Source organism: Gorilla gorilla, chromosome 7, assembly GCF_029281585.2.
Source record: "Gorilla gorilla gorilla isolate KB3781 chromosome 7, NHGRI_mGorGor1-v2.1_pri, whole genome shotgun sequence".
Lineage (NCBI taxonomy): Eukaryota > Metazoa > Chordata > Mammalia > Primates > Hominidae > Gorilla > Gorilla gorilla.
In genome coordinates this window covers 146,431,776-146,455,984 of record NC_073231.2, presented here as the reverse complement: position 1 = coordinate 146,455,984, position 24,209 = coordinate 146,431,776, and the positions used below count along the sequence as shown (strand labels likewise).

General features: G+C 48.8%; 1 protein-coding gene across 5 annotated transcripts in view; it reads left to right on the top strand.

The window, feature by feature from the left end:
- AGO2 (argonaute RISC catalytic component 2) overlaps positions 1-24,209 on the top strand; it is a 129,114-nt gene that overhangs the window by 41,316 nt on the left and 63,589 nt on the right. For 3 of the 5 annotated variants that reach the window (XM_063709544.1, XM_031013788.3, XM_063709543.1), the window contains one exon: positions 19,859-20,054. The exons of 1 other annotated variant lie outside the window; for it this stretch is intronic. In XM_063709544.1, the coding sequence (XP_063565614.1) occupies positions 19,978-20,054 (77 nt within the window). In that variant the 5' untranslated portion in view covers positions 19,859-19,977. Of the gene's footprint in view, positions 1-16,872; positions 17,018-19,858; positions 20,055-24,209 lie in introns of those variants that run through there. One more of the 5 variants, XM_055349570.2, reaches the window with a different exon arrangement.

Genomic DNA, 24,209 nt, shown 5'->3' with positions numbered 1-24,209 from the left:
GTTGCAGGCAGCCGAGATTGTATACTGCATTCCAGCTTCAGTAAGAGAGCAAGACCCCACCTCAAAAAGAAGAAAAAAAAACTTGTATTTTTTTCAAATATGTATGAAAGGAAAGAAAGTCTAACGTGTCCACCATAGCCAGTCCATTTCCTTACCTGAATATTTTGAAGCAAATCCCACATAGTGCACATTTATGCAGAGATACTTAAGTGTATGTCTCTGAAGGATGAGGAGTCTTTTAAAAAACTGAATCACAGTTCCGTGACCCATGATAAATGGTCATTCCTTGATGGCACCAAATACAGTCACGGGTTTTCCCAGTTGTCTTGAAAATGCCTTTTTTTTTTTTGAGATGGAGTCTCGCTCTGTCGCCCAGGCTGGAGTGCAGTGGCGCGATCTCGGCTCACTGCAAGCTCCGCCTCCCAGGTTCACTCCATTCTCCTGCCTCAGCCTCCCGTGTAGCTGGGACTATAGGCACCCGCCACCACGCCCGGCTAACTTTTTTGTATTTTTAGTAGAGACGGGGTTTCACCGTGTTGGCCAGTATGGTCTCGATCTCCTGACCTCATGATACACCCATCTCGGCCTCACAAAGTGCTGGGATTACAGGCATGAGCCACCGCACCCGGCCTAATTTTTGTATTTTTAGTAGAGATGAGGTTTCACCATGTTGGCCAGGCTGGTCTTGAACTCCTGACCTCATGATCCACCCATCTCTGCCTCCCAAAGTGCTGGGATTACAGGCGTGAGCCACCGCGCCCAGCCAAAAATGCCTTTTTATTGTTGCTGTGTTTGAATCGGTATTTGTACACACAATTAGCCGTTAATTTCAACATACCTAAGCATTTTCACTTATGTAATTTTCAAGTTCTTGAACATGAACTCCCAGCTGGATGAAAGGTGCCACTGAGCAGAGACCAGCGTGGTGCTTCTAACTTTCCGACAGTGCACAGCACGCTGCACTCATTCCGATGAGTTTGAGAATATATCTGCTCCATTGCGTCGTTTCCCTGGTGCGCCTCAAGGTCTTGTGGCCTACAGCAGCATCTCGTACTGTGTCTGCGCCTCCGGGGCTGCTGGGGCTGCATGACCCAGAGGGACATCTGGTCAGAGGCCAACTTAGCCTCTCAGCCACCTTGGCTAGGGCCTTTCATGGGCCTGGATGATGGGACCACTCCATGCAGCTCCTTCACCCTGAGGGAGGGGCAGCTCATCCCCGGGAGGAAGGAGTCCCAGCAGAGGGCGCAGCAGAAGCAGCTGGTACCTTTGCAAGCCCTGAGGGATGTGGAACAGTCACGCCTGTGCCATTTGCCAGGCCAGGCACATGGCTGATGTGGAGTCTGTGGAAGAGGCCGCACAGTTGCAGGGTGGAGGGTGAGGACACAAGGAGGCCCCCAGCCCAGTCCGCCACAGCAGCGTGGGGCTGGAGCAAGCCCCTCTTGAGGGAGTGTGTTAAATCCGGCCCCAGTGGAGCTCAGACACAGCTGCAGCGCGGATGAGCCTCAAGGACAGCATGCCGCGTGAGGGGGGCCAGGCACAGAGGGCCACGTGCACGGCTCCACCTCTGGAAATGTCTAGAACAGGCAGAGCCATTGAGACAGAATGCAGGTGCGTGTGCCAAGGCCTGGGCTTTGGAGGAAACGGGGTGTGACGGCTTAGTGGGCACGTGGCTTCTTTTGGGGGTGACGAAGGTGCCCAGGAATTGGGTGGTTGTGTTGGTTACACAACAGTGTGGATGTGCGAAAGGCCACCTCAGTGTACGCTGGAAAATGGCTATGGTGGTAAATTTATCTGAATTTTAACAAGAAGAAAACAACCTGGCCCTGGATCCCTCCTCCCTTGCACACTTATCATCCCAGCTCCGCAAACACAGCCCGGTGTGGAGCTTGAAGGCACCACGCACTCCGCTTTGAGGTGTGTGTTTTTGGCTGACAGACTTCCCGATGAGATCTGGGGTTCCATCGTCTGCTGAGCCGGGTCCACAGGGCCAGATTAGACCCCATCTTTAATCTCCGCCACGCCGCCGTGGGGGCCTGAGTCAGCCCGCACCATCCGAGGCTCCCACCAATTCTGGGCTGGTCTCTGAAGTTGGGGCCAGCAGCAGGCCTGCCTTTCGGATAGCAAATAATGGAAAGAAATCCATAATTATGTCATATAAAAGATGTGGCCAGAACACTGCACGTGGCACGGCCTGTGATCCAAAATGCGTGCAGGCATCGTCGTTAACTTTTCTTCAGTCCTCTGAGGAAGTAGAATACCATTTCGATTTGTTTTAAACTGTGAGCTGGTCTCTCTTCAGGAAGGAATTGATCAAAGAAGCAAACACTCCTGGATATTTTGTCTGCTTGATTTTCAGCAATTTACTCCTAATTAATTATTCTGACTAGGAAAAAAATGGTACCTCTCCGGGATGCCAGTGTTTAGAATTGACATTTCAAATAGCTGGTTGGACAAATTGGAGAAATTTTCTGATTTCTGTCATTTGTTAAATTTGCTTTTAAGTATCCCTCAGGGAGCTGTATTCATTCCAAGTGCGGGGAATTAAAGTTGAATCTCCATGCAATTGAATTAGCCTGAGCCACAGGGATGGGCTGCAGAAGCCTGCTGAAGCTTACAGGGAGATTTTACTTAAAGCTAAAGCTTATTTCATGGAGTCTGTTCTGACGGTTTTCTAACGCCACCGTGATGTACAGTTTACTGTTTCACATGTGCTCTGTTTTATTAACATTGGAACAGTACTTCTTTTCACAATGTACGGTGATTGTAATTTAAGATAAATGTGGGAGTATTCTTATACCTAAGGAAATGCTGAGTCGAAATGCTGGATTTCTAAATATATCACTGGGGAGAGGACAGTTTTTTCCCTTTATAATGACAGTGTTGCCAACATGACCTTATAGCTATGTAGGCTGGGGATATTTTGATATGCAGTAGGAAAATGTCACAGAAGAGATAACATCAATAGAGGCTAAATTTTCCCTTCATGATATTTATTTTTAACATCTATTCTACTCTGTTAAAAAATAAGGACCCTCGTGTGTTCATGTGGAAAACATAGTGACTAGGGAGGGAGAGATGTGCTCATTGTGATGGATGAAGTTCTTAAAACAAATACATGCAAACGCAGTGGTTCTTGGAGGAATCCAAGCCCTGTAGAAGCTTATTTTTCCTTCATGTAAATTTCCAGGGCTGTGTGGGCTTAGCTGCTCTGCTCCATGCAGCTATTCAGGGATTCAGGCTGTAGGGCATCTTCAACCCAAAGGGGAAAGACCGTGGAGGAGGAGGCTGTGAGGTTTCTGTGTGCTGGCCTGCCGCTGACCTGCCTATCACGTAAACCCACCAAAGCAGGGTGCCTTAACCTAGGGGTAGAAAATATCTGGGGGGAAAAAAGCAATAAAAAATATTCTAAAATTTTAAAGTACAGTATAATAACTATTTACATAGTGTTTACTTTGTTTTAGGTATTATAAGTAATCTAGAGCTGATACGAGGTAGATAGGAGGATGTGTTCAGGTTCTAGGCAAACACCAAGAGATGACTCTAGCTGGCAGACACATGCTCTGTTGCTCCAGAAAAAGAAGCAACCAGGCTGGGGCAGATAGCCCAGACTGCCATGGTTGGGGAGTGAAGGGAAAATCAGAACCTACCTGGAGACCATTCACCATATGGTTCACATCCATCAGCCTAGCACTTGCCAGGCATGATTCTAAGACCTGGGATAGACCAGGGCGCAGAAACAGAGACATTTCTCTTTGGGGTGTGCCTAGTGCAGGGAGTACCGGAGATGTAGTGTGCCAGGCGGCAAGCGCTGTTGAGGCGAGCACAGCGGCGGGGGGGTGCTGGGGCTGCTGGGGGCATGCACCGTTTTTAACAAGCCAGTCAGCAGTCTCTAAGGAGGTGACGTTGAACAAAGACCTGAAGGAGGTGAGTGGGTGAGCAAACTGCAGGGATTTGAGGAAAGAGTAGACAGGAAGTGCAAAGGCCCTGGGGCAGGAGCACATTGGATGCCTTGTGGCCGGACAGCCCCGGAACCTGTGGGAACCTGGCTGTCTCCAGGTGCAGATGAGATGCCACTGGGGAACTTGAGAGTGGAGGGATGACCCAGTCGCCCTTCCTGGTATCTCTGGCTGCTGTGTGGACACAGGGGGCCCTGGTAGGCACTGTGAAGTGATCCAGCTGAGAGAAGATGATGGCTGTGGCCTGCACGCAAATGGTGGAGTGAAGTGGACAGATTTAGACACAATTCGAATTCAGGTTTTTTTTTTTGAGATGGAGCCTCACTCTGTCGCCCAGGCTGGTGTGCAGTGGTGTGATCTCGGCTCACTGCAACCTCCACCTCCCCGTCAATCCTACGGGGTCTTGGTGACCCACTCACAAGGGTTTGAAGGAGGCAGAGCAGAGAGAGGCGACATAGGACGGACGTGGCGCCAGCAGACATGGAGGCCTCTTTCCAGAAGGAGGTAATTCTCCTCCGAATGGGAAAACAGAGCGTGTTTTGGATTTTTTTTTTTTTGACACGGAGTTTCGCTCTTGTTGCCCAGGCTGGAGTGCAGTGGTGCAATCTCGGCTCACTGCAACCACTGCCTCTTGGGTTCAAGCAATTCTCCTGCCTCAGCCTCCCAAGTAGCTGGGATTACAGGCATGCGCCACCACGCCCGGCTAATTTTGTATTTGTAGTAGAGATGGTGTTTCTCCATGTTGGTCAGGCTGGTCTCGAACTCCCGACCTCAAGTGATCTGCCCGCCTCGGCTTCCCAAAGTGCTGGGATTACAGGCGTGAGCCACCGTGCCCGGCCTGTGTTTTGGATCTGTAGACCCCATGACGCTGACTCCTCCGTGTGCTGCAGGAGTCTGAACAGAGGCCACAGTTAACACAAGGCTGGGAAGCAGAGGCCTCGCCAAGTGCAGGAGTAATTAAAGGACACATCTTTCGAGTAGACTTCATACATGTCCCTCTTTTGTGCCTTACAGCTTTTGTTGTTCGTAAATGACATCTTTGTAAAAAATAACTTTTCTAATCGTTGCTCACACATAGGAATGTGTTGTGGTTCAGCAAGCTGGCTGGATTCTTTCTGGCTCTAACAGTGTGCCTGCCAAGGCGTCTCATCTTCACAGAGGCCGTCACGTCGTCTGCATGTGTCTTTGTGTCCATTTGCCTTTTAAATCATGAGAGGGCAGGGCACAGTGGCTCATGCCTGTAATCCCAGCACTTTGGGAGGCTGAGAGATCCAGATCACTTGAGGTCAGGATTTCAAGACCAGCTTGGCCAACACGGTGAAACCCCATCTCTGCGAAAAATACAAAAGTCAGCCAGGTGTGATGGTGGGTGCCTGTAATCCCAGCTATTCTGGAGGCCGAGGCAGGAGGATCGCTTGAACCCGGAAGACAGAGGTTGCAGTGAGCCGAGATTGTGCCACTGTACTGTAGCCTGGGAGACAGACTGAGAACCTTGTCTCGGGGAAAAACAGACAAAAAAATCATGAGAGGGTCTTGATTTCCAGACAGGTGAAAAGATGTAGATCATATAAGGGTTGTCTGCACACCAGGCACCTCATTTAGAGAGATGGCTTTGAGCACCCCGGGTGAGTGTGTGAAATTTCTCGCTTAGGTGATGGCCTGGACCCTATAGGTAGTGTAAATTCAAAACGCAAACCTGGGAGTGTCGGACCTGGAGCTGCAGGTTTTAGGGGGTTGGGGGCATTCACAGGCCCTCCTGCTTTTCTTCTTTCAGCTCTGACTGCTCTTGGGCAGGCTTCGTCTTCATCATCACAAAAGATGTTGAGCCCTTGGAATCCAACAGACTTTGTTTCAGATTCCAGCACGCGTTTTTCTGCTGTGGCCTGAGTGGTTACTTTGGCTTCCCCCATCTCATATATGAAACGAGCGGGTGATAATCCTGGTCCCAGGATTTTGCGTTCTGGTTAAGAAACCGCAGCGACGCCACCACATAACGGACGCTCAGCGCACATCTCTTTTAGATGCTGGCCTGTCAGTGGGATGGCAGAAACTATTCAGATGTGGTGACGATTCTGCTTCGGGGACTGCTTCCCAAGCGGGTGCATCCTGCCGGATTTTAACACTGCTGGGCATTGTGAGTGGTGGCAAGATGAGGAGGCCAACCCTGTAGTCACTGGGCTCCAGGTCTGCCTGTGAGCTGCGGAGGGCAGGGTAGAGTGGCCTCAGCGTGAGCAGGAGGATGGGAGCCTCAAGGAGGGAGAGCTGGGTTTGGAGAAAGTGGCCTCTGTTGTCGCGTTTCTGTCATTGAGCAGATTGAGCAAAAGCAGAGGCAGGAAAATGCATGGGGAGGCTGGTGGTGCGAGCCCACGGTAGCCATGAGTCCTGCAAGGAGGTGTCTGGGTTTGGGCCCTGAAAACTTTGAAGAAGAGGTGGGTCTGCTGTGCAGTTGTCTTGTGCCATTTAAGGTAATTCTGCCCTGTTGGGGCAGGTGTAGCTCCAGTTTTCAGAGGAGGAAACGGGGTTGGGGAGTGGCAGGCAGAGGAAGCAGCAGGCCAGAGTCCCAGAGCAGATGGAGAGCAGCCAGCACGCGCTTCCTCCTGGTGGGGCTCAGACAGGGCTCAGCACCAGGGCTGTCGGGCAAGCGGGAGGAAGAGCTGCGGCTCCGGGGTGCGGTGCTGCCGCGCAGAGTGGACCGGCGGTCCTACGGCACCGTGGGCTTGTACGCACAGGGAAATGGAGGCACTCCCAGAGGAGCTGAGTGTCAGGCCTGGCACAGGTTGGAGAAGAGCTAGGCATTCTCCTGGTAAAACCGTAGGAAAGATGGCTGCGAAGCAGGAGAGATGCAAACTCTCTCTGGGTAGAAATGTCAGCAGCATTTGGTTTTCCTCAAGTAACGGAACGCAAACGTCTGCTTCCTGTTGAGTCCTGCTGCCTTTGCCGAAGAGAATTCTTTTTGGTGCTGTGGCTTCAGAACACCTGAATACAGCCCTGGAAGTTGTTCTCCAGCACAGAACACGCCGTCTCGGGGTTCAGACATCTTCCCATACGGGTCATGGACGCTCTTGTGGGTGTCTGTTTCCTGACCCCGAGGTCGGCAGTGGCTGAGCTGCTGTGTGGGACCCCAGTCCCTCTTGCTGTCCTGCCTCATCTCCTCCTTTCTCACCCTCCTGGGTTAGATCTTGTACAATAGTAAGCTCAGTGTTCGACCTGGCACCTAGAAAGGAGAGCTGTGCGCCCTACAGCCCAGCACGGGGCCCCGCCAAGCATCCGCTGGCACTGGCACTGGCATCTACTGTGAGGCCCCTGGCGGGCAGGGTCATCTCTTGGTCCTCCCAGGTGGCAGATGACGCAACAGCCCGGTGATGAGTGGAACAGGCGTGTGCGTTTCAGCAGATGAGCAGGAGATGTTGATGGATTTTGCTGCCTCGCTGATAAAAATAGACATTTATTCTTTTCAAGACAGGCAGAAAGGCTAAGATGTGTTATAGCCCTGTGGGATGGAACTCAGATGGCAGTTTTTCATTTTTGATGTCTTTTTTTTTTTTTCTTGATTCCTTTTCTCTTAAAATTAGGCCTCAGAAGCTAATCCTGTAGATCAGGCTGAAGCTGACAGGAGTCAGGCTGAAGCTGACAGGAGTGAGGCTGAAGCTGACAGGAGTGAGCCTGAGATTTCTGAATGCTCATTTATTTCTCCTTCCATCCTCAAGATTCAGGCTTGAAGCCAGGAGGCCATCCCCCAGGAAAGGGCCCCTCACTCAGGCAGGGAGGCGCGGGGGAGCCCCGCCCAGCCCCCATCGGTGTCCGTGGCTGCTGCCAGAAACGGAGTCAGAGAAAGTAATAGCCAGACTTCAACTCCAGCTGGGTGTGAGCACCTTATGCCACCGCTGCCCACGCCGCCCTGCGTCCGTGCTGCGCTGCGTTGGCACTGGAGAGGCTGGGAGGCTCTGGAAATTGGAATCCCTGGCTGTGCTTGCCGGAAAGGGTGTATGTAAATGAGGCGGTTTTCCTGCCACCTCTGCAGATGATTCAGCCCAGCAAGTGTGAAGAGGGAGGGAATGTCCCTGCCAGAGCTGGGACACAGTGCAGGGGCGTGGTTATAAATGAACGAAACAGCTCTTCTGCTGAGTTTTTTTTCTTCTATACAGTTCCTCTGTGAGTTCCCTTTAACCATGACGTAAAACCCATGTTGTGGCTTTAGTCTTCTATTTCAAACAACATGTTCACCAGCAACGGTGCAGAACAGTGGGATGCACTCTGGGGCCAGGGTGCCTGTCTGCACCTTGGCTGGCTGGCACCCTCAGGCAGGTCCCCCTGGGCTGGTGGGCACCAGGGGAGTTCTCCCGGACAGGGTTGTGTCTCGCAGGATGAGACAGCGGTCACGACGACACAGCAGCCATGCCATGACGTGGGCCCGTCCCCCACCCCGGCCACTTGCCTCTCCCCTGCTGCTCCACCGACTCCTCCCAGCCTGCATGTGACCGGGACGTGCTGCCTCACCTGTAGATACCACTTTGTTCATCTGTGAGACTACGCTGGGAAAATGGGCTCACTGCAGATCTTGCATTGGGTACTTTTTAAATCTCTCTGGGCATCTGTTAAATGGCATAATGACTATCTGTGCTTACATCTTAAGCTTCTATTTTGCTTTTTTGTTTGTTTGAGATGGAGTTTTGCTCTTGTTGCCCAGGCTGGAGTGCAATGGTGCCATCTCAGCTCACTGCAACCTCCGCCTCCAGGGTTCAGGCGATTATCGCATCTCAGCCTCCCGAGTAGCTGGAATTACAGGCATGCGCCACCACGCCCGGCTAATTTTGTATTTTTAGTAGAGATGGGGTTTCACCATTTCGGTCAGGCTGGTCTCGAACTCGCGACCTCAAATGGTCTGCCCGCCTTGGCCTCCCAAAATGCTGGGATTACAGACATGAGCCACCATGCCCAGCCAGCTTCTGTCTTCTTTAACTTAGGGATATATCAGAGAAAAATAGAATGATGTATCCAATACTCATCCTTCTCCCAGAGTTTGTTCATTTTTTAAAAATAATTTAGTTTTAAATAACAAATATAATAAGCCTACTTAAAAAATACAGAAGCACAGGCCATGTGCAGTGGCTCACGCTGTAATCCCAACACTTTGGGAGGCCGAGGCAGGAGGATCGCTTGAACCCAAGAGTTTGAGAACAGCCTGGACAACACAGGAGGGCTACATCTCTATAATATGTGTGTGTGAGTGTGTGTGTGTATACATATATAATATATATATTATATAATTATATAAAATTTATGTATATTATATATTATATATAAAATATTATATAATTATATACATAACATATATTATATAATCTATAATATATATTATATATGTTATATATTATATAATATTATATATAATATAAATAATTATAATATATACAATTATATATAATATAATTATAATATATAATTATATATAATATATAACATTTATATATTATATAATATAATATTTATATATAATTATATATATTTCATATGCCAGGCTATATATAATATATATAGCCTGGCATGGTGGCACACGCCTGTAGTCCCAGCTATTTGGGAGGCTGGGACAGGAGGATCACTTGAGCCCTATGATCGCACCACTGCACTTCAGCTTCGGCAACAGAGTGAGATTCTGTCTCATAAGATAAAATAATAAATAAAATAAGATATAAAATGAATAAATAGAAGCATAGAGAAGATTGGAAAGACCATAGCTTGACCACTCAGGAATAATCACGATAAATATTTTGTTTTATAATTCTTCCTTAAGTTTTCCCTTTCATACCCCAAATGTGTATGTGTGCATAATATAGGACAGATGGGATTGCATCAAACACCATTCTGAAGCTTTTTCCCACTTACCAGCACATGGAGCTCTTGCCGTGTGATGGAGAAGCAGTGTCACTGAAATCTCCTCACAGTTCATTTAACCCATTTTCTCCTGATGGACCTTTCAGTCCTTCTCAGTCTTTTTGTGTGTAGACGCCTGGGTATTTCCTTAGGACAAATGCCTAGGTGTTGAGTTACCAGATCAAAAGGCTTGTAATTTTAAAAGCCTTCTGAAACAAACTTGAAATCTCCCCACATGGATGGGAGTGGCCATTTTTTCTCATGCACTGTCCAGTCATATCCCTCACCATTTCCTGTTGGAGTTTTTGATTTCATTAATTTATATAAACTCTGTATATGTATGTTTATACCTTTAGGTTTGTGTATTTATGATGTCATAAAAATTTCCCAGTTTGTCATGCAATTAGAGAAATACACACACACACACACACACACACACACACACACACACACACAGACACACACACACAGTTTTTTTCTTTCCCTCAAGACAGGGTCTCACTGTGTCAGCCAGGCTGGAGGGCAGTGGTGTGATCTCAGATCACTGCAGCCTTGACCTCCCCAGGCTCAAGTGATCCTCCCATCTCAGCACCCCCGAGTAGCTGGGACTACAGACGCATGCCACCATGACCGGCTAATTTTCTATTTATTTTTATTTTTTATTTTTTTTTGTGCAGATGGGATTTCGCCATGTTTCCCAGGCTAGTCTCGAACTTGTGGCCTCAAGTGATCCACCTGCCCTGGCCTCCCAAAGTGCTGAGATTACAGGTGTGAGACACCACACCCAGCCAAAAATCATCTTTTGCAGCCTCTTTTTGGTTCTAAGAAAGAGGGCCGGGCACGGTGGCTCATGCCTGTAATCCCAGAAAGAGCATTCCCACCCCAAAACTATAAAAGGTTATTAAATTTTAAAATATTTCTGTGGATATTTTTGTTCCATTTAAAAATACTATGTATTTACAGTTTCTATTTGAAATTTATTTTGTAATAGGATGTGAGAGGGAGCTCACCTTATTTTTTTCCTTCAAATATTCAGAAAATTGTTCCGACTGAGTTATTTCTCTCCTGTCTCCTTAACTGGCAAGTCCCCTCCAGCCAACCCGAGTGCTGCCAGTGGCTTGCCTGCCCATTCAGGGAGATGGTGATGGTTTTCCTCCCTGCCCTCTTCTGAAGACGAGCGCCCTGAGAGCAGGAGTAGGAGGTGCTCAGGCAGTGTAGGGTGAGTGGCATCGTGCGTTGAGGTAGAGTTTAGGAAACCCTTAGGACGGGGCTTGGTGCCGGCAGACCTCACTGGTGGGCAGGTATTCCTGTGCCCGCAGATGGAACTGAGTGAACCTGGTGAGGATGGATTGTCATGCATTTGGTTCCTCCAGCTCCTTTTGTTTGATTTAAGCATGGTTGTTATCGATTCAAGGCAGCGTGGCCTGGTGGCAAGGCTTGTGTGCTCTGGTAGCCGTGAGTGCTGTGTGTGAAGCCCAGCTCTGCCTGTCAGGTGTCCTTGCAGACACCTCAGACCACATCTGTAGGATGGGGATCCTGCCTGCCTTGCCCGTGGTAAGGATTAAAGGAGCTGATTTGCCTGAAGGTGTCTGCATTGTACCTGACACAGTGGTGGTGGCCATTGCTTCTTCAACTATGGGAACTTATGTTAAAAAGGGAAGTAAACATTTTATGTAAATATTGAGAAATGTACTAGGTATCTAGGGTGAATCAGTTACTGTAAAAGGGCACAAAGTTTTTTTGGTTGTTTTTTTTTTTAACTTTCCTAGCTGCTTAGCACAGATACGAGGCATGAGGGTGGCAGATCAGTGTATGTCAGCCAGGCACAGTGGCTCACGCCTGTAATCCCAGCACTTTGGGAGGCCGAGGTGGGTGGATCACCTGAGGTCAGGAGTTTGAGACCAGCCTGGCCAACATGGTGAAACCCCGTGCCTACTAAAAATACAAACATTAGCTGGGTATGGTGATGCACGCCTGTAATCCCAGCTACTCGGGAGGCTGAGGTGGGAGAATCACTTGAACACAGGAGGCAGAGGTTGCAGTGAGCTGAGATCACACCACTGCACTCCAGCCTGGGCGGCAGCGAGACTCCATCTCAAAAAAACCGTTTTTGTCTATTTTTATTGATACGTAATAGGTGTATATATTTTCAGGGAACATACATGTGATAGGTCAGATTCTTGTATGTTTTGGGTGAAAAAAGGATTCAGTTTGGAGAACAAGACTCTTTCTGAAGTACAAGAGATGTCACATGGACCCGCATCAGGATGGTCAGCTGATTTGATGGCTGATGTTGGTGGAGGGGCAGACTGGAAATCACAGTCCTAGCCCTGTGGTCTGCTGCCCAGGTGCCCTGGCTGTCACCTCACCCCATGGAGCTCCTGGCTCCTCAGCTGTGCAATGAAGATGAGTCCAAGAGCGAGGACATGAGAAGAGACAAGAATGTGCTGGAAGTCTTGTACTGGAGTAATGTTGATGCTGGAGTAATGTTGATGCTGGAGAAATGCTGGCTTCTTAGTTGAAACAGGCTGGGTGCCGTGGCTCACGCCTGGAATCTCAGCACTTTGGGAGGCCAAGGCAGGAGGATCACTTGAGGCCAGGAGTTTGAGACCAGCCTGGGTGACATAGCAAGACCCCTGTCTCTACTAAAAAGGATAAAATATAAAATAAACAAACAGTAAAGACTATTTGTAAAAGGTAGAGTAATAGCCTTCCTATGGATACCTTATGGTTTTGTCCTAAAAACACTTGGGATTGAGTCATAAACCCATAAGGCATTTTTACTAAGAGTTGGTGTAACAACAAGATATTCTTTTATTCATCTGTGTATTCATTCAGTCAACAGTTGCACAAAAACAGACACAGTCCTTGCTATATTGCAGTGCCTACATTCTGGTGGGAGAGGCAGATACAGAGTCGGAATCACAAAAGAAATCTAGAGTTGAAACCAGAAAAGGCTGCAGAGAAGAGTCAGAGAAATGTACGCGTAAGGCATTCTTCATGTCTCCACTGAGAGGTGTCAGGCTTCGAGCAGCCCTGGACCAGCGTGCAGGTCTGTCTTGGTAGGGCCGGTGGTTGAGATGCTGTGGTCTCATCAGTTGCCTCAATTGGGGAATGTTTCTGTAGGAGATAACTTACATTTTACCAGTATTCGTTTAATTCCTCTTTGTCTTTATTATAGTATTTTTTTTTTTTTTGAGACAGAGTTTTGCTCTTGTTGCTCAGGCAGGAGTACAAGGGTGCAATCTCAGTTCACTGCAACCTCCACCTCCCAGGTTCAAGTGATTCTCCTGCCTCAGCTTCCCAAGTAGCTGGGACTACAGGTGCCTGCCACCATGCCTGGCTAATTTTTGTATTTTTAGTAGAGACGAGGTTTCACCGTGTTGGTCAGGCTGGCCTTGAACTCCTGACCTCAGGTGATCCACCTGCCTCAGCCTCCCGAAGTGCTGAGATTACAGGCTTGAGCCACTGTGCCTGGCCTTATTACAGTATTTCTAATATTGTTCAGTAAAGACAGATGGTGGATCAAAGAGGATGTTTTTGACTTGTGAGGAAAAATGTATTCATAATTTATGGGGAAAAGTTTTCTTCGTAAAGATCACAGAGGTGGCTTTCAGGACCATTTCTCAAAGAGATAATGGTGGTTGCAGTTTCAGGTTGAACCACAAACATTTATTTTAAAAAACCCCAACAGGAAATTCCGTGTTGATGGTTAGTCATCTGCGGGAGCTTAGGTGTTTGTTTATAGTCAGTCCTAGACTGTACGGGTGTGTCATGCTCTTCCTGTGCACACTGTATTGCTCATTAAAATAAGGTTAACATATTTTCAGGCTATTACTCATTAAACCAAAAGAGGGGAGCAAGTGGTTTAGGGGTGATCATCAGTCTGATCTGGAGGCGCAGGCTGCCTGTGTCGGCCTCAGCAGCAGCATTCCAGTCTTCCCTGGGGGGGTTCTCCCTGCTCTCCTTGCCCAGCACCTTCTATAGCCCCTGCCTTTGGGGTGACTACTCCCCTGCTCACGTTGCCTCCCATGGCCCATTCTTTTGGTGTTGCCAAGAACCAGGCTGAGACAGGTTGGAAATGCTCCAGTAATTTCTACTCAGGGAGAACAGAAACGAAAGCCTTCCAGGAACCGCGCCTGCAGAACACAGAAGTGCTCAACAGAAGTGCGAAGATGCTGCTGAGGACAGCTCCGCTGCCCCCACTGTGAGGACTGCCCCCACCCAGGGCTGCACCCAGAGCTTCCTTCCCTCCTTCATTCCGACCCAGCCTTCCCATGGGCCCAAGGGAGTGAAGGCAAAAGCTCCTTCTCAGGGTGCGGATGCAGCCAGGGAGCAGTGGTGGATGGCTACATCCTGTGTCCCCATGCCCACAGGAGGAGGGGTAGGAGCCGTTTCCTAAGCTGGGACCCATGAGGTCCTGAGGCTGCAGCAGGATCTGTCCCCAGGGCAAAGGGGGCCTAGGGGTCTGATCGATGGCTAGCGTTCCCCGGAACATATTCTCTGAGCCTGTGCACCAGCTCCCCGTTGCCACATTGAGACCCCCTTGGTGGCATCAGCTGGCTCCTGAGACAATGCCCCTGGTTCCGAGGAGCACTGATGCAGTGGCTCCTGCTCAGGGCTGGAGGGTGCACTCTTCCTTCCTGATGCAGAGCTCTGGCTAGAGGCAGGAGCAGCCTCCCCTGTGGAGGTGGGTGACCGGTGGCCAGCGAGGTGGGTTCTGTTGACTCCCTTCCACCGTGGGGCATGTTTGTGCCTCCGCTTCCTCGGCGTCCATTTTCGGGCGGGTTTTGTGGCCAGAAACCTGGGACCCCCGTCTGTGCCTCCGCTTCCTTGGTATCCGTATTTGGGTGGGTTCTGTGGCCAGGGACCTGGGACCCCCATCTGTGCCTCCGCTTCCTCGGCGTCCGTGTTTGGGCAGGTTCTGTGGCCAGGGACCTGGGACCCCCAAAGTGCGAGGGTTCCTTTTCCTCCCCGTCTTGTCACATTTGACTTTTGGTGTGTCCTCACAGATCTGGGGGGCTCCAGAACCCCTGTCGAGGTCAGTTTGCCCCAGTTTGGGAGTCAGACCGGGGGGAGGGGGTAGAACGCATCAGCTGGGGACCTAGCTCCAGCCATCCCTGCACAGCTGTGACGCCTGGGCCAGACGCGTCTCTGTGAACGTGGGCTGGGTGAGGCTTTGACTTTGGCTCACCGTGGGCTCATTGGTGGCCCGGGCCTGGCATGGGAGACAGCATACAGTTGTCTGCACTCCGGCTGACAGGAGCAGATATTCCGTCTGCATTCCCAGCACACATTCTGAGACCGTCTCTGTCCATTTCACCAAAAAAGCTGCCATGACTGTGTTTAGCGTCAACTTGGGTGGCCATAAGGGAGGCTTGCTTGTGTAGACAACAGGTGAGTTGTCACCCTCATGTCCTGGTTTTAGCAGGAGAGTACAGCTTGATAGCATCTACTCTCTGGTCTGTACTCACTGAGCCATCACTCCGTCCTGTTCCACGGCTCGTGCTGACGGCACGGATCTCGGTGGCTGCTGTGCCATTGCCTGGCCAGGGCATCCTGTCCTGGCATCACAGAGACCATATCTGCACCTGGCTTGGCCCAGGGTATGGCACAGAAGTGTTTAGCAGCTCTGAGCTATCCTTCTCACTTTCTTTGGCCTGCACATTTTCTGGCTGATGCCCAGTGTAATGAATGCAGAGTTCTAGGAGGACCATCGGGAAGCATGGCTTTGAATAATGACTCACTTTGGAGCTCTGGAAAGAGCTTTGCGTGTCATTTGGGTGGCAGATGTTTAACCGTTTACATCCCCTGATTCATGGGTGCTGAGCACTGGGCCGGCTTCCTAGGAGACAGCCATGGGCCCCTGTGCCAGCCTCACAGCGAGGCTGCCACCCAAGCTCAGGCGGCAGCTGCGCAGCCTATGGGTGCTGACCCGGGCCTGTGGTTCACTCGCCGGTAGCCAAAGCGGCTTCACGGCAGAGCTGGGCTATTCATTTATTTAATGACTCTGAATTTCTGCAGCTGCTCTCCCCACCTCAGGGTACACGTCTGCGGGGAATCCTGGCAGGCCTGCACTTTATTCTTCACGCACCAACTTTCCCCCATCCCTGTCCCTTACTTAGATGGCCCTCAGGGCAGGTGGCACAGAGTCTGCTCCACATCCCTCCCTGAAAAGTCGGGGAGGAGCCAACTCCGAAAGGGGTTTCTTCAGGGGACCACCTGCTCCTGCAGGAGGCTCGCCTGCCGCCCACCTCTGCTGACGTCCGCTGTGTATACTGAAATTTTTTGTTCCCTGTGACCCAGTTGCTCACACAGGAAGCCGATTACTCATTCACTATTTTTCCCTTTCACTGTGTGAGATGCAGCTCTAAAAATGGAATCTTAAACAAATGTGCTGAGTGATGCCGATTCAGTGAACACAGCACGGCTGTGTACATGACGCTGCGCTGGGTTCCGGGCCTTGCCCTCCGAACTCGCTCTCTAAGGAATGGGTATGGCCTTAAGTGCAGAGGGCCCGCCAGCCCTGGGCCCCGGGGAGCCATCGCCCCCTCCAGGAGCAGCTGAGGTCCCTTCCAACCGCAGGTACACCTTACTTTATTGCCCTGCACAAAGAATGTATGCTTTTTTCCTTCCTTCCTTCCCTCCCTCCCTCCTTTCCTCCTTCCTTCCTTCCCTCCCTCCCTCCTTCCTTCCCTTCCTCCTTTCCTCCGTTCCTCCTTTCCTCCCTCCCTCCCTCCCTCTCTCCCTCCCTGCCTCACTCCCTTCTTTACTCCCTCCCTCCTTCCCTCACAAATGGAATGTTTGTAGTAGCCTGAGGAACTCTTTTGGCGCCATTCTTCCAGTAACATGTGCTCACTTAGTGTCTCTGTCAGCATTTTTTAAGCAATAAAGTATTTTTAAATTAAGATATGTACATTATTTACACACAATGCTATTACACACTTGGTAGACTACAGTATAGTGCAAACAACTTTTATATGCACTGGGACACCAAAGCGCTGGTGTGACCTGCTTTATTGTGGCGATCTGGAACCGAGCCTGCAGTGTGGCTGAGGTGTGCTGTGCCAGAATCCTGGGATTCCTGAATGAAAGGATTTGCCTTTCTGTTCCCAAAGGTTTCAACCTTCAATGCAGAGACAAGACTAACAATTATGGAAGCAGCTGGAAGCCCATTTAAAATAAGACTGGTTAGTTGCCGGGTAGGACATGTGGCAGGGCGTGCCACCTGTGGCCTGGGGAGGAGGTGCCCGTGGGGTGTCTGGAGAGAGCGTCCATGGAGAGGTGGAACCTCGATTACTCCTTGGAGCATCCTTGGAGGATGGAGGAGATGGGGGAGGATGGCTGCTTCCCGTGGGCCTGGAAGTAGTGGGGAGGTGAGGTCGAGTCTTGGATGCAGGCCAGGGATTTGGGACTCGGCTGTTGGACAGGCAGTGGGAGCCAGGAACTGCTCCGTGAATGCCAGTGTGGTGGCTCTTCTTGGTGAAGGCATCCCAGATGTCTCCTCCTTGTGGGCTTTCGTTTCTTTAACAGAGAGCACATGGAGAGCGCATCCCTAGGTGGTGTTAGAATTCCCTTTTGGAACCATCCGTGTCAAATGTGACAAGTGCGTATGTGGCCCATCCGTGTCTTGTGGCCTCTTGTACATGTGGTCCACAGCTTGGTGCATTATTCACCTGTCGGGGCGAGGGGCTCACAGCCCAGGGTGGGCATCCAGTGCCCTTCTTGTCATCCCCACCTTCCTCGTGCATGGGGGTTGTGTCTGCACACTTCTGCTCTGTCTCCTCTTGCACGCTTTGGCTTTGATCCTCCAGCTTGTATCTGCAGCTTACACGTGGGACTCCCTGTGAGTGATCAGAGTAGATTTCAGGCACCCCCAGGTCTCAGGCCTGCAGAGGCGTCCTTAGCAGTGGAGTTGCCTTCCTGAAGGTACGGGAAGGTGGACCTTCCCTGGCCCCTCTGCCTGGAAAACTTTTACATCTTTAACTTGTAATTTTATATTCCACATGCCTTCACGTGAAGTATCAGTATTTTCATTATTGAAAGCTAGAAGCAAGAAAGAACTATCTTAGGAAATTGCATATTTTATGAATTACCGCTGTGTTTTCCCATTGCCTTTATTCACAGGGGTTAGTACCAGGCTGCGTGCAGGTTTCCCGCCTCCCATGCCAGGTGTTGCAGAGGAGGTAGTCTTGGGGAAGGCTTCTTAGGAGAAATAGGGTCAGCCTGAGCCCTAGGCCCGAGCTGCATCTGTGCCTGGACTCTGCTTGGGGGCTGGTGGAGGGGCCTGGTTTGGAGCCGGCCCAGCAGCTTTGCTTCACCTGCAAGTAGCTCGTGTTCCAGCCCAAAACCTTCTTGCAGCCAGCGGTGTGCCCCTTTGTGGTATGGTTGTGAGGCTCGGTTGAGTAACTCCATGAGCACCTTGTAAGCTGGGAGTCATCGAAGGACAGTGACTCTCCTTCCCGAGAGGAGCGTGCCCGACCCTGAAATCGAGATTGGCCATAGGGCCGGATTCCCGGGCTCTGTCCTGGACGTTTCCTGGGAGCCATCTCAGTGGGTGGTTGGAGCCACCTGAGAACAGGGCCACGTGTTGGCAAGCGCTTTTTACTCCGGTGTGGCGTACAGAGAAGCTCAGTCGGTCCTCAAGGGAGTGGCTGTCTCCACTGAACCCACCTGAACTGTGATGTCCACTCCCTGTTACGGTCAGGGTCCTTGCTGGGAAGGATCTTGGTGAGCTGCTGAGCTTATGAAAAGTCATCAGACGTCATCCTGTGGATGACTGACACCTGGAAACTGTCCCTGGTGGCAGCATGGGCGCTGCTTGAGGACTCTGTTTGTTTTATTTATTTATTTAGAGATGGAGTCTCGCTCTGTCACCCAGGCTGGAGTGCAGTGGCATGATCTCGGCTCACTGCAACCTCTGCGTTCAAGCGGTTCTCCTGCCTCAGCCTCCCGAGTAGCTGGGACTACAGGCACGTGCCACCACATCCAGATAATTTTTGTATTTTTAGTAGAGATAGGGTTTCACCATGTTGGCCAGGCTGGTCTCAAACTCCTGACCTCAGGTAATCTACCCACCTCGGCCTCCCAAAGTGCTGGGATTATAGGTGTGAGCCACTGCACCCAGCCTGACTTTATTTTTGTAGCCTTGGCCCAGGGCATGGTGCCCAGCCCACAGGGGCACCCGCTGAGTGCCATTGAAGGGTAGAGTGTCGTGGAAGTCTGTAGATGTGTCATCTATGAAGTCATGGCGACTTGGTGGAAGGCCATGCTGCCATGACCATTTCCAAATGGTGTAACTCAGTGAGTTTAATAACCTTGAAAGCATGTTAGTTTTCTCATAGGAAACAAACAAACAAAAAAACAAATAATTCAAGGAGTCTCTGAGTTTTTCTAGGTCAGAAATACAGTAAGAACAGCTCATATTATTTTTAGTACAGTTCTTTTTCTTTCCAGTGAATGTCAATAGGGATTGAAGTACATGTGATTTTTTTTAAATGGAGAAGGGTTGTCTTTTTTTTAAACAGACATTTGAGTGAAAATTGAAAGTGTTCTATTATTGAAAAATGTTTATTTTTCTAAATCTACATTTTGAACTTTACTAATATGGAGCCACTGAAAACTTGAGTTGGGATGAAGTTTCTGCCACTTGTGCATAATAAAAAGCGCTTCCTGAGTAAAGGAGCGAGGGGTTTAAGCAGCAGCAAGGGAGGGGCACTGCCTTGACACTTTTGGGCTCTTTGCCTTGTCTCCCGTGCTGGTAATTCATGCTGCCTCATCTGTCCAGTGTCTGAGACAGGAAGAAAGAACAGGAATGGACATAGCAAGTTTGATCACCAATGAGTTGTTATGATACATTTTAAGTACATTATTGGCTTGACGTTGAGACGCCTCCTCTGTGGAATGCAATGTTGGCCTGGACATGAATGGAAACAGCAGAGGGGGGCATATAGTGGCTCGGGGCCGCGGGATGGGAAGGGCCGCAGAGCAAGCCTGCTCCCCGTTAATGGGTGTTCTCTCTGCCGTTCCAGCACTTGCGCCTCCTGCACCGCCGCCGCCCCCCATCCAAGGATATGCCTTCAAGCCTCCACCTAGACCCGACTTTGGGACCTCCGGGAGAACAATCAAATTACAGGCCAATTTCTTCGAAATGGACATCCCCAAAATTGACATCTATCATTATGAATTGGATATCAAGCCAGAGAAGTGCCCGAGGAGAGTTAACAGGTATTACGTTTCATCCTTCATGACCTGTGTAAGTGGTCTGCGCGGACAGACACGGCGTTTAAACTAATCAACTCTGAAATTCTCAGCAGATCCATCTGGGTTTTTTCCAGAACGTTTCAGCTGCATTTGCTTTTCAAAATCAGTTTTTCAGAGTCAAACCTACGGATTGAAAAAAATACATATATAAATCTATACCAAGTTTTTGTATTGAGACACAGTTTCAGGATAGGAAATACATACATCGTAAATGCACAACTGGAAGAATTTCGACAAATGTATATACTGATCACCCTAGAAAGTTGCCTCATACCCTCTTCCGGTTACCCCCAGCCCCTAAAGTCAGGGCATTCTGATGTGTGTCACATAGATTAGTTTCCAGGTCTGTATAGTGACACACCCTCAATCCCGACTGCTTTTACTCAGCAGAATTTATGAGACCCACCTGCGCCATTGTGTGTATTTGTAGCTTATTTTTATTGCTAAAGAATACTCTGTTGCCTATTTCGTAGTCTGTTTTTCATCTTCCTTTTAAACGCATGGGCAGTCTAGGCTGTGGCCATTATGAATAAGACTGCTGTGAACATTCTTGTTGAAGTTCTTTTTGTGGAGGTGTTTTCGTCTCTCTTAAATAAATACCTAGGAGTAGAATTGCTGGGCCGAAGGGCAGCTGTGCGTTTAGCTGCATGTGAACCTGCCAAATAAATGGTGTTCCCATGCTCCCGTCATGTTTTCCTCCCGTCAGCTCCGCTGAGTGTTTCCGATGCCACCCACCCCCACCAGCACTCGGTGTGGTCAGGCGTGTTTTTTTGTGTGTTTCGGTGGGTGAGTAGTGGTTTCTCATTGTGGTTAATTTTCATTTCTCTGGTACCTGATGAGCTGAGCATCTTTCCATGTGTTTATATATTATTTTCATCGATTAAGCGATATATTATTTCCAGCAAAGTGTTGAAGTATTTTGCCTTTTTTTTTTTTTTTTTTTACTGAGTTTCTTGTCTTTTTGTTATTGATCCGTGAGAGTTTTTAGTATATTCTAGATGTACATTGCATTTGTAAGCATCCTCCGGAGCGACAGAACCAATAGGATAAAGATACAGTCATGTACCGCATGACAACGTTTGGCCAGTGACAGACACATATACCACCGTGGTCCCAAAAGATTGTAAGGGAGCTGAAATCATAGCCCACGTAACGTAGTAGAGCAATGCGTTACCCTCTCTGAGTTTATATTTTTTTATTTTTTCTTTTGAGATGGAGTCTTGCTCTGTCACCCTGGAGTCCAGTGGCATGAACTCAGTTCACTGTAGTCTCCACCTCCTGGGTTCAAGCGATTCTCCTGCCTCATCCTCCCGAGTAGCTGGGATTACAGGCACCTGCCACCACACCTGGCTAATTTTTTGTATTTTTAGTAGAGACAGGATTTCACCATATTGGCCAGGCTACTCTTGAACTCCTGACCTCAAGTGATCTGCCTGCTTCAGCCTCTCAGAGTGCTGGGATTACAGGCATGAGCCACTGGGCCCGACCTAGGTATATGTAGACGTACACATCCTTACCATGGTGTTACAATTGCCTGCGGTGTTCAGCAGTCATGTGCTGTACAGGTTTGCGGCCTAGGTGTGTGGTAGACTCTACCTCCTGGGTATATGTAAATATACTCTATGATGTTCACACTGCAATGAAATCGCCTGAGTGAATTTCTCAGGCCATATCCCCATGGTTAAGCCACGCATGACTGTACATATATCTATAGATATGAGAGGGGATTTATTAGGGGAATTGGCTCACATGATTGTAGAGGCTAAGATGTCCCACAGCAGGCCATTTACAAGCTGGAGACCCTGGAGTGTCAGTAGTGGGGCTCAGGCCAAGTCTGAAAGCCTTATAATCAGGGAAGCCAAAGACCTGGAACCCACAGGGCTGCTGCTATAAGTCCTAGAGCCCAAAGGCCAAGGGAGCCTGAAGTTCTGATGTCCGAGGCAGGAGGAAGACAGTGCCCCAGCCCCAGGAGGGAGAGAAGAAATCACTCTTTCTCTCCTTTTTTTTCTGTCTGTGCCCCCAGCTGATTGGATGGCACTACCCACACTGGGGGCAGATCCCCACCTGGTCCCTGACTAACACGCAGTCTCCTCTGGAAGCAGCCATACAGACATGCCCAGAAGTTAAGCTTTACCAGTTCTCTGGATTATTCTTTAATCTAGACACAGTGGCACCTAAAAATCACCGTTATACAAGTCTATACTGGGAGTATTTTCTCCTAGTCCAAAGTTTGTCATCTCACCTTCCTGATGGTGTCTTTCTTTTAATGAGCAGAACTTTTTAGTTTTGTTGAAGTCCAATTTATAAATTTTTAAAAATAGCTGTTACATAGTGTATTCTCTCTAGGAAATTTTTGCCTACCTAGGGATCATAAAGATATTCTCCTGTTTTTATTTTAGAATTATAGTTTTTGCTTGCATATTTAGTCCACGATCCATCTTGAATTAATTTTTATGTATGGTGTGAGGTAAGGGTCTGTTGAAAATACTTTTCTTTCCCCACTGATTTACCTGTTGACCTTTGGAAAAAATAATTTGATTGTACAGGTTGAGTATCCCTTACTGAAAATGCTTAGGACTAGAAGTGTTTCAAGTTTTCATTTATTTATTTATTTATTTGGATTTTGGAATATTTCTGTTATGCTTACCAGTTGAGCATTGCAGATCTGAAAACCTGACACCCAAAATGCTCCAATGAGCATTTCCTTTGAGCGTCATGTTGGTGCTCATAAAGTTTCAGATTTTGGAGCATTTTGGATTTGGGGTTTTCAGATTAGGGGTGCTCAACCTGTATATGTGTGTGGATCTATTTCTGGATTCTCTTCTGTGTTGTCTTTAGGCCAGGAACTCTTGGTCATTTTAACTATAGTTAAGTGGTAAGGCTTGAAATCCGATTAAATAATTCCTCCAAATTTGTTGTTCTTCACAATTGTTTTAGCTATTCTAGATCTATTGCTTTTCCAAGTATATAGAATAATAAATATAAACAACTTATCAATTTCTGCTAGAAAGCCCCTTTGAATTTTTTATTGTGGTCACTATGAATCTAAAGTATGCTATGTTCTTGGATGCTGTTATAAATGGTTGTGTAAATTTTTCTTTTCCTGGAATGGTGGGGGGGGGGACTGCTATTGAGTATAGTATTGATTTTTGGGGTGGTAAAAATGTTCTAAGCCATGGTGATGGTTGCAGAACTCTGAATATGCTAAGAGAGAGAATGTCTGGGGACTTAGTTCTCATATCTGTAAAACTAAATAGTTGGATTCACTCAACATGTCCAGAGTATGTTGAGAGTTCTATGAGGTTCTTTAAATATGCACTTTCTAAAACCATGTATTTCTGAACAAAAACTATGTGCACCACTGGGTTAAGCAGCTTTCTTTACTAAAGGTCTTCCTAGATCTTTTAGTGTATCTCATTGCTGTGTGGCTCTCCATCAGTGGGACTGCTGGTTTGTTTTTGCATTTCCCTGGGATAGAACCTTGTGTGAATCTGTGATTTAGGGGGTACTCCTAGAACCAGAATGAGGGCATAAAGCAGTATACACATTTCCTTTTTTTTCAGAGACAGGATCTTGCTCTGTTGCCCAGGCTGGGGTGCAGTGGCATGATCTGGGCTCACTGCAACCTTCACCTCCTGGGTTCAAGCGATTCTCGTGCCTCAGCCACCCGTCCAGAGAAGCTGGGATTGCAGGCATGCGCCGCCACACCCGGCTAATTTTGCATTTTTAGTAGAGACTGGGTTTCACCATGTTGCTCAGGCTGGTCTCAAACTCCTGGCGTCTTGTGATCTGCCTGCCTTGGCCTCTCAAAGTGCTAGGATTACAGGCGTGAGCCTGTTTAGTAGAGACAGGGTTTCACCATGTTGCCTAGGCTGGTCTCAAACTCCTGGCCTCAAGCAGTCTGCTCACCTTGGCCTCCCAAAGTGCTGGGATTACAGGTGTGAGCCACTGTGCCTGGCCCACATTTTCTGGGCTGTTGACTGGTGCGGTAGCAGGGGGGCCCTTAGGCCATCGACCACAGTACACAAGCAGCTTTCTTTTACGAAACTAGGCATGGCCAAGGCTTCGTTATCTGACACCAGAAAGAAGCTGAGGGTGATGAGAACGTGATGTCTTTCC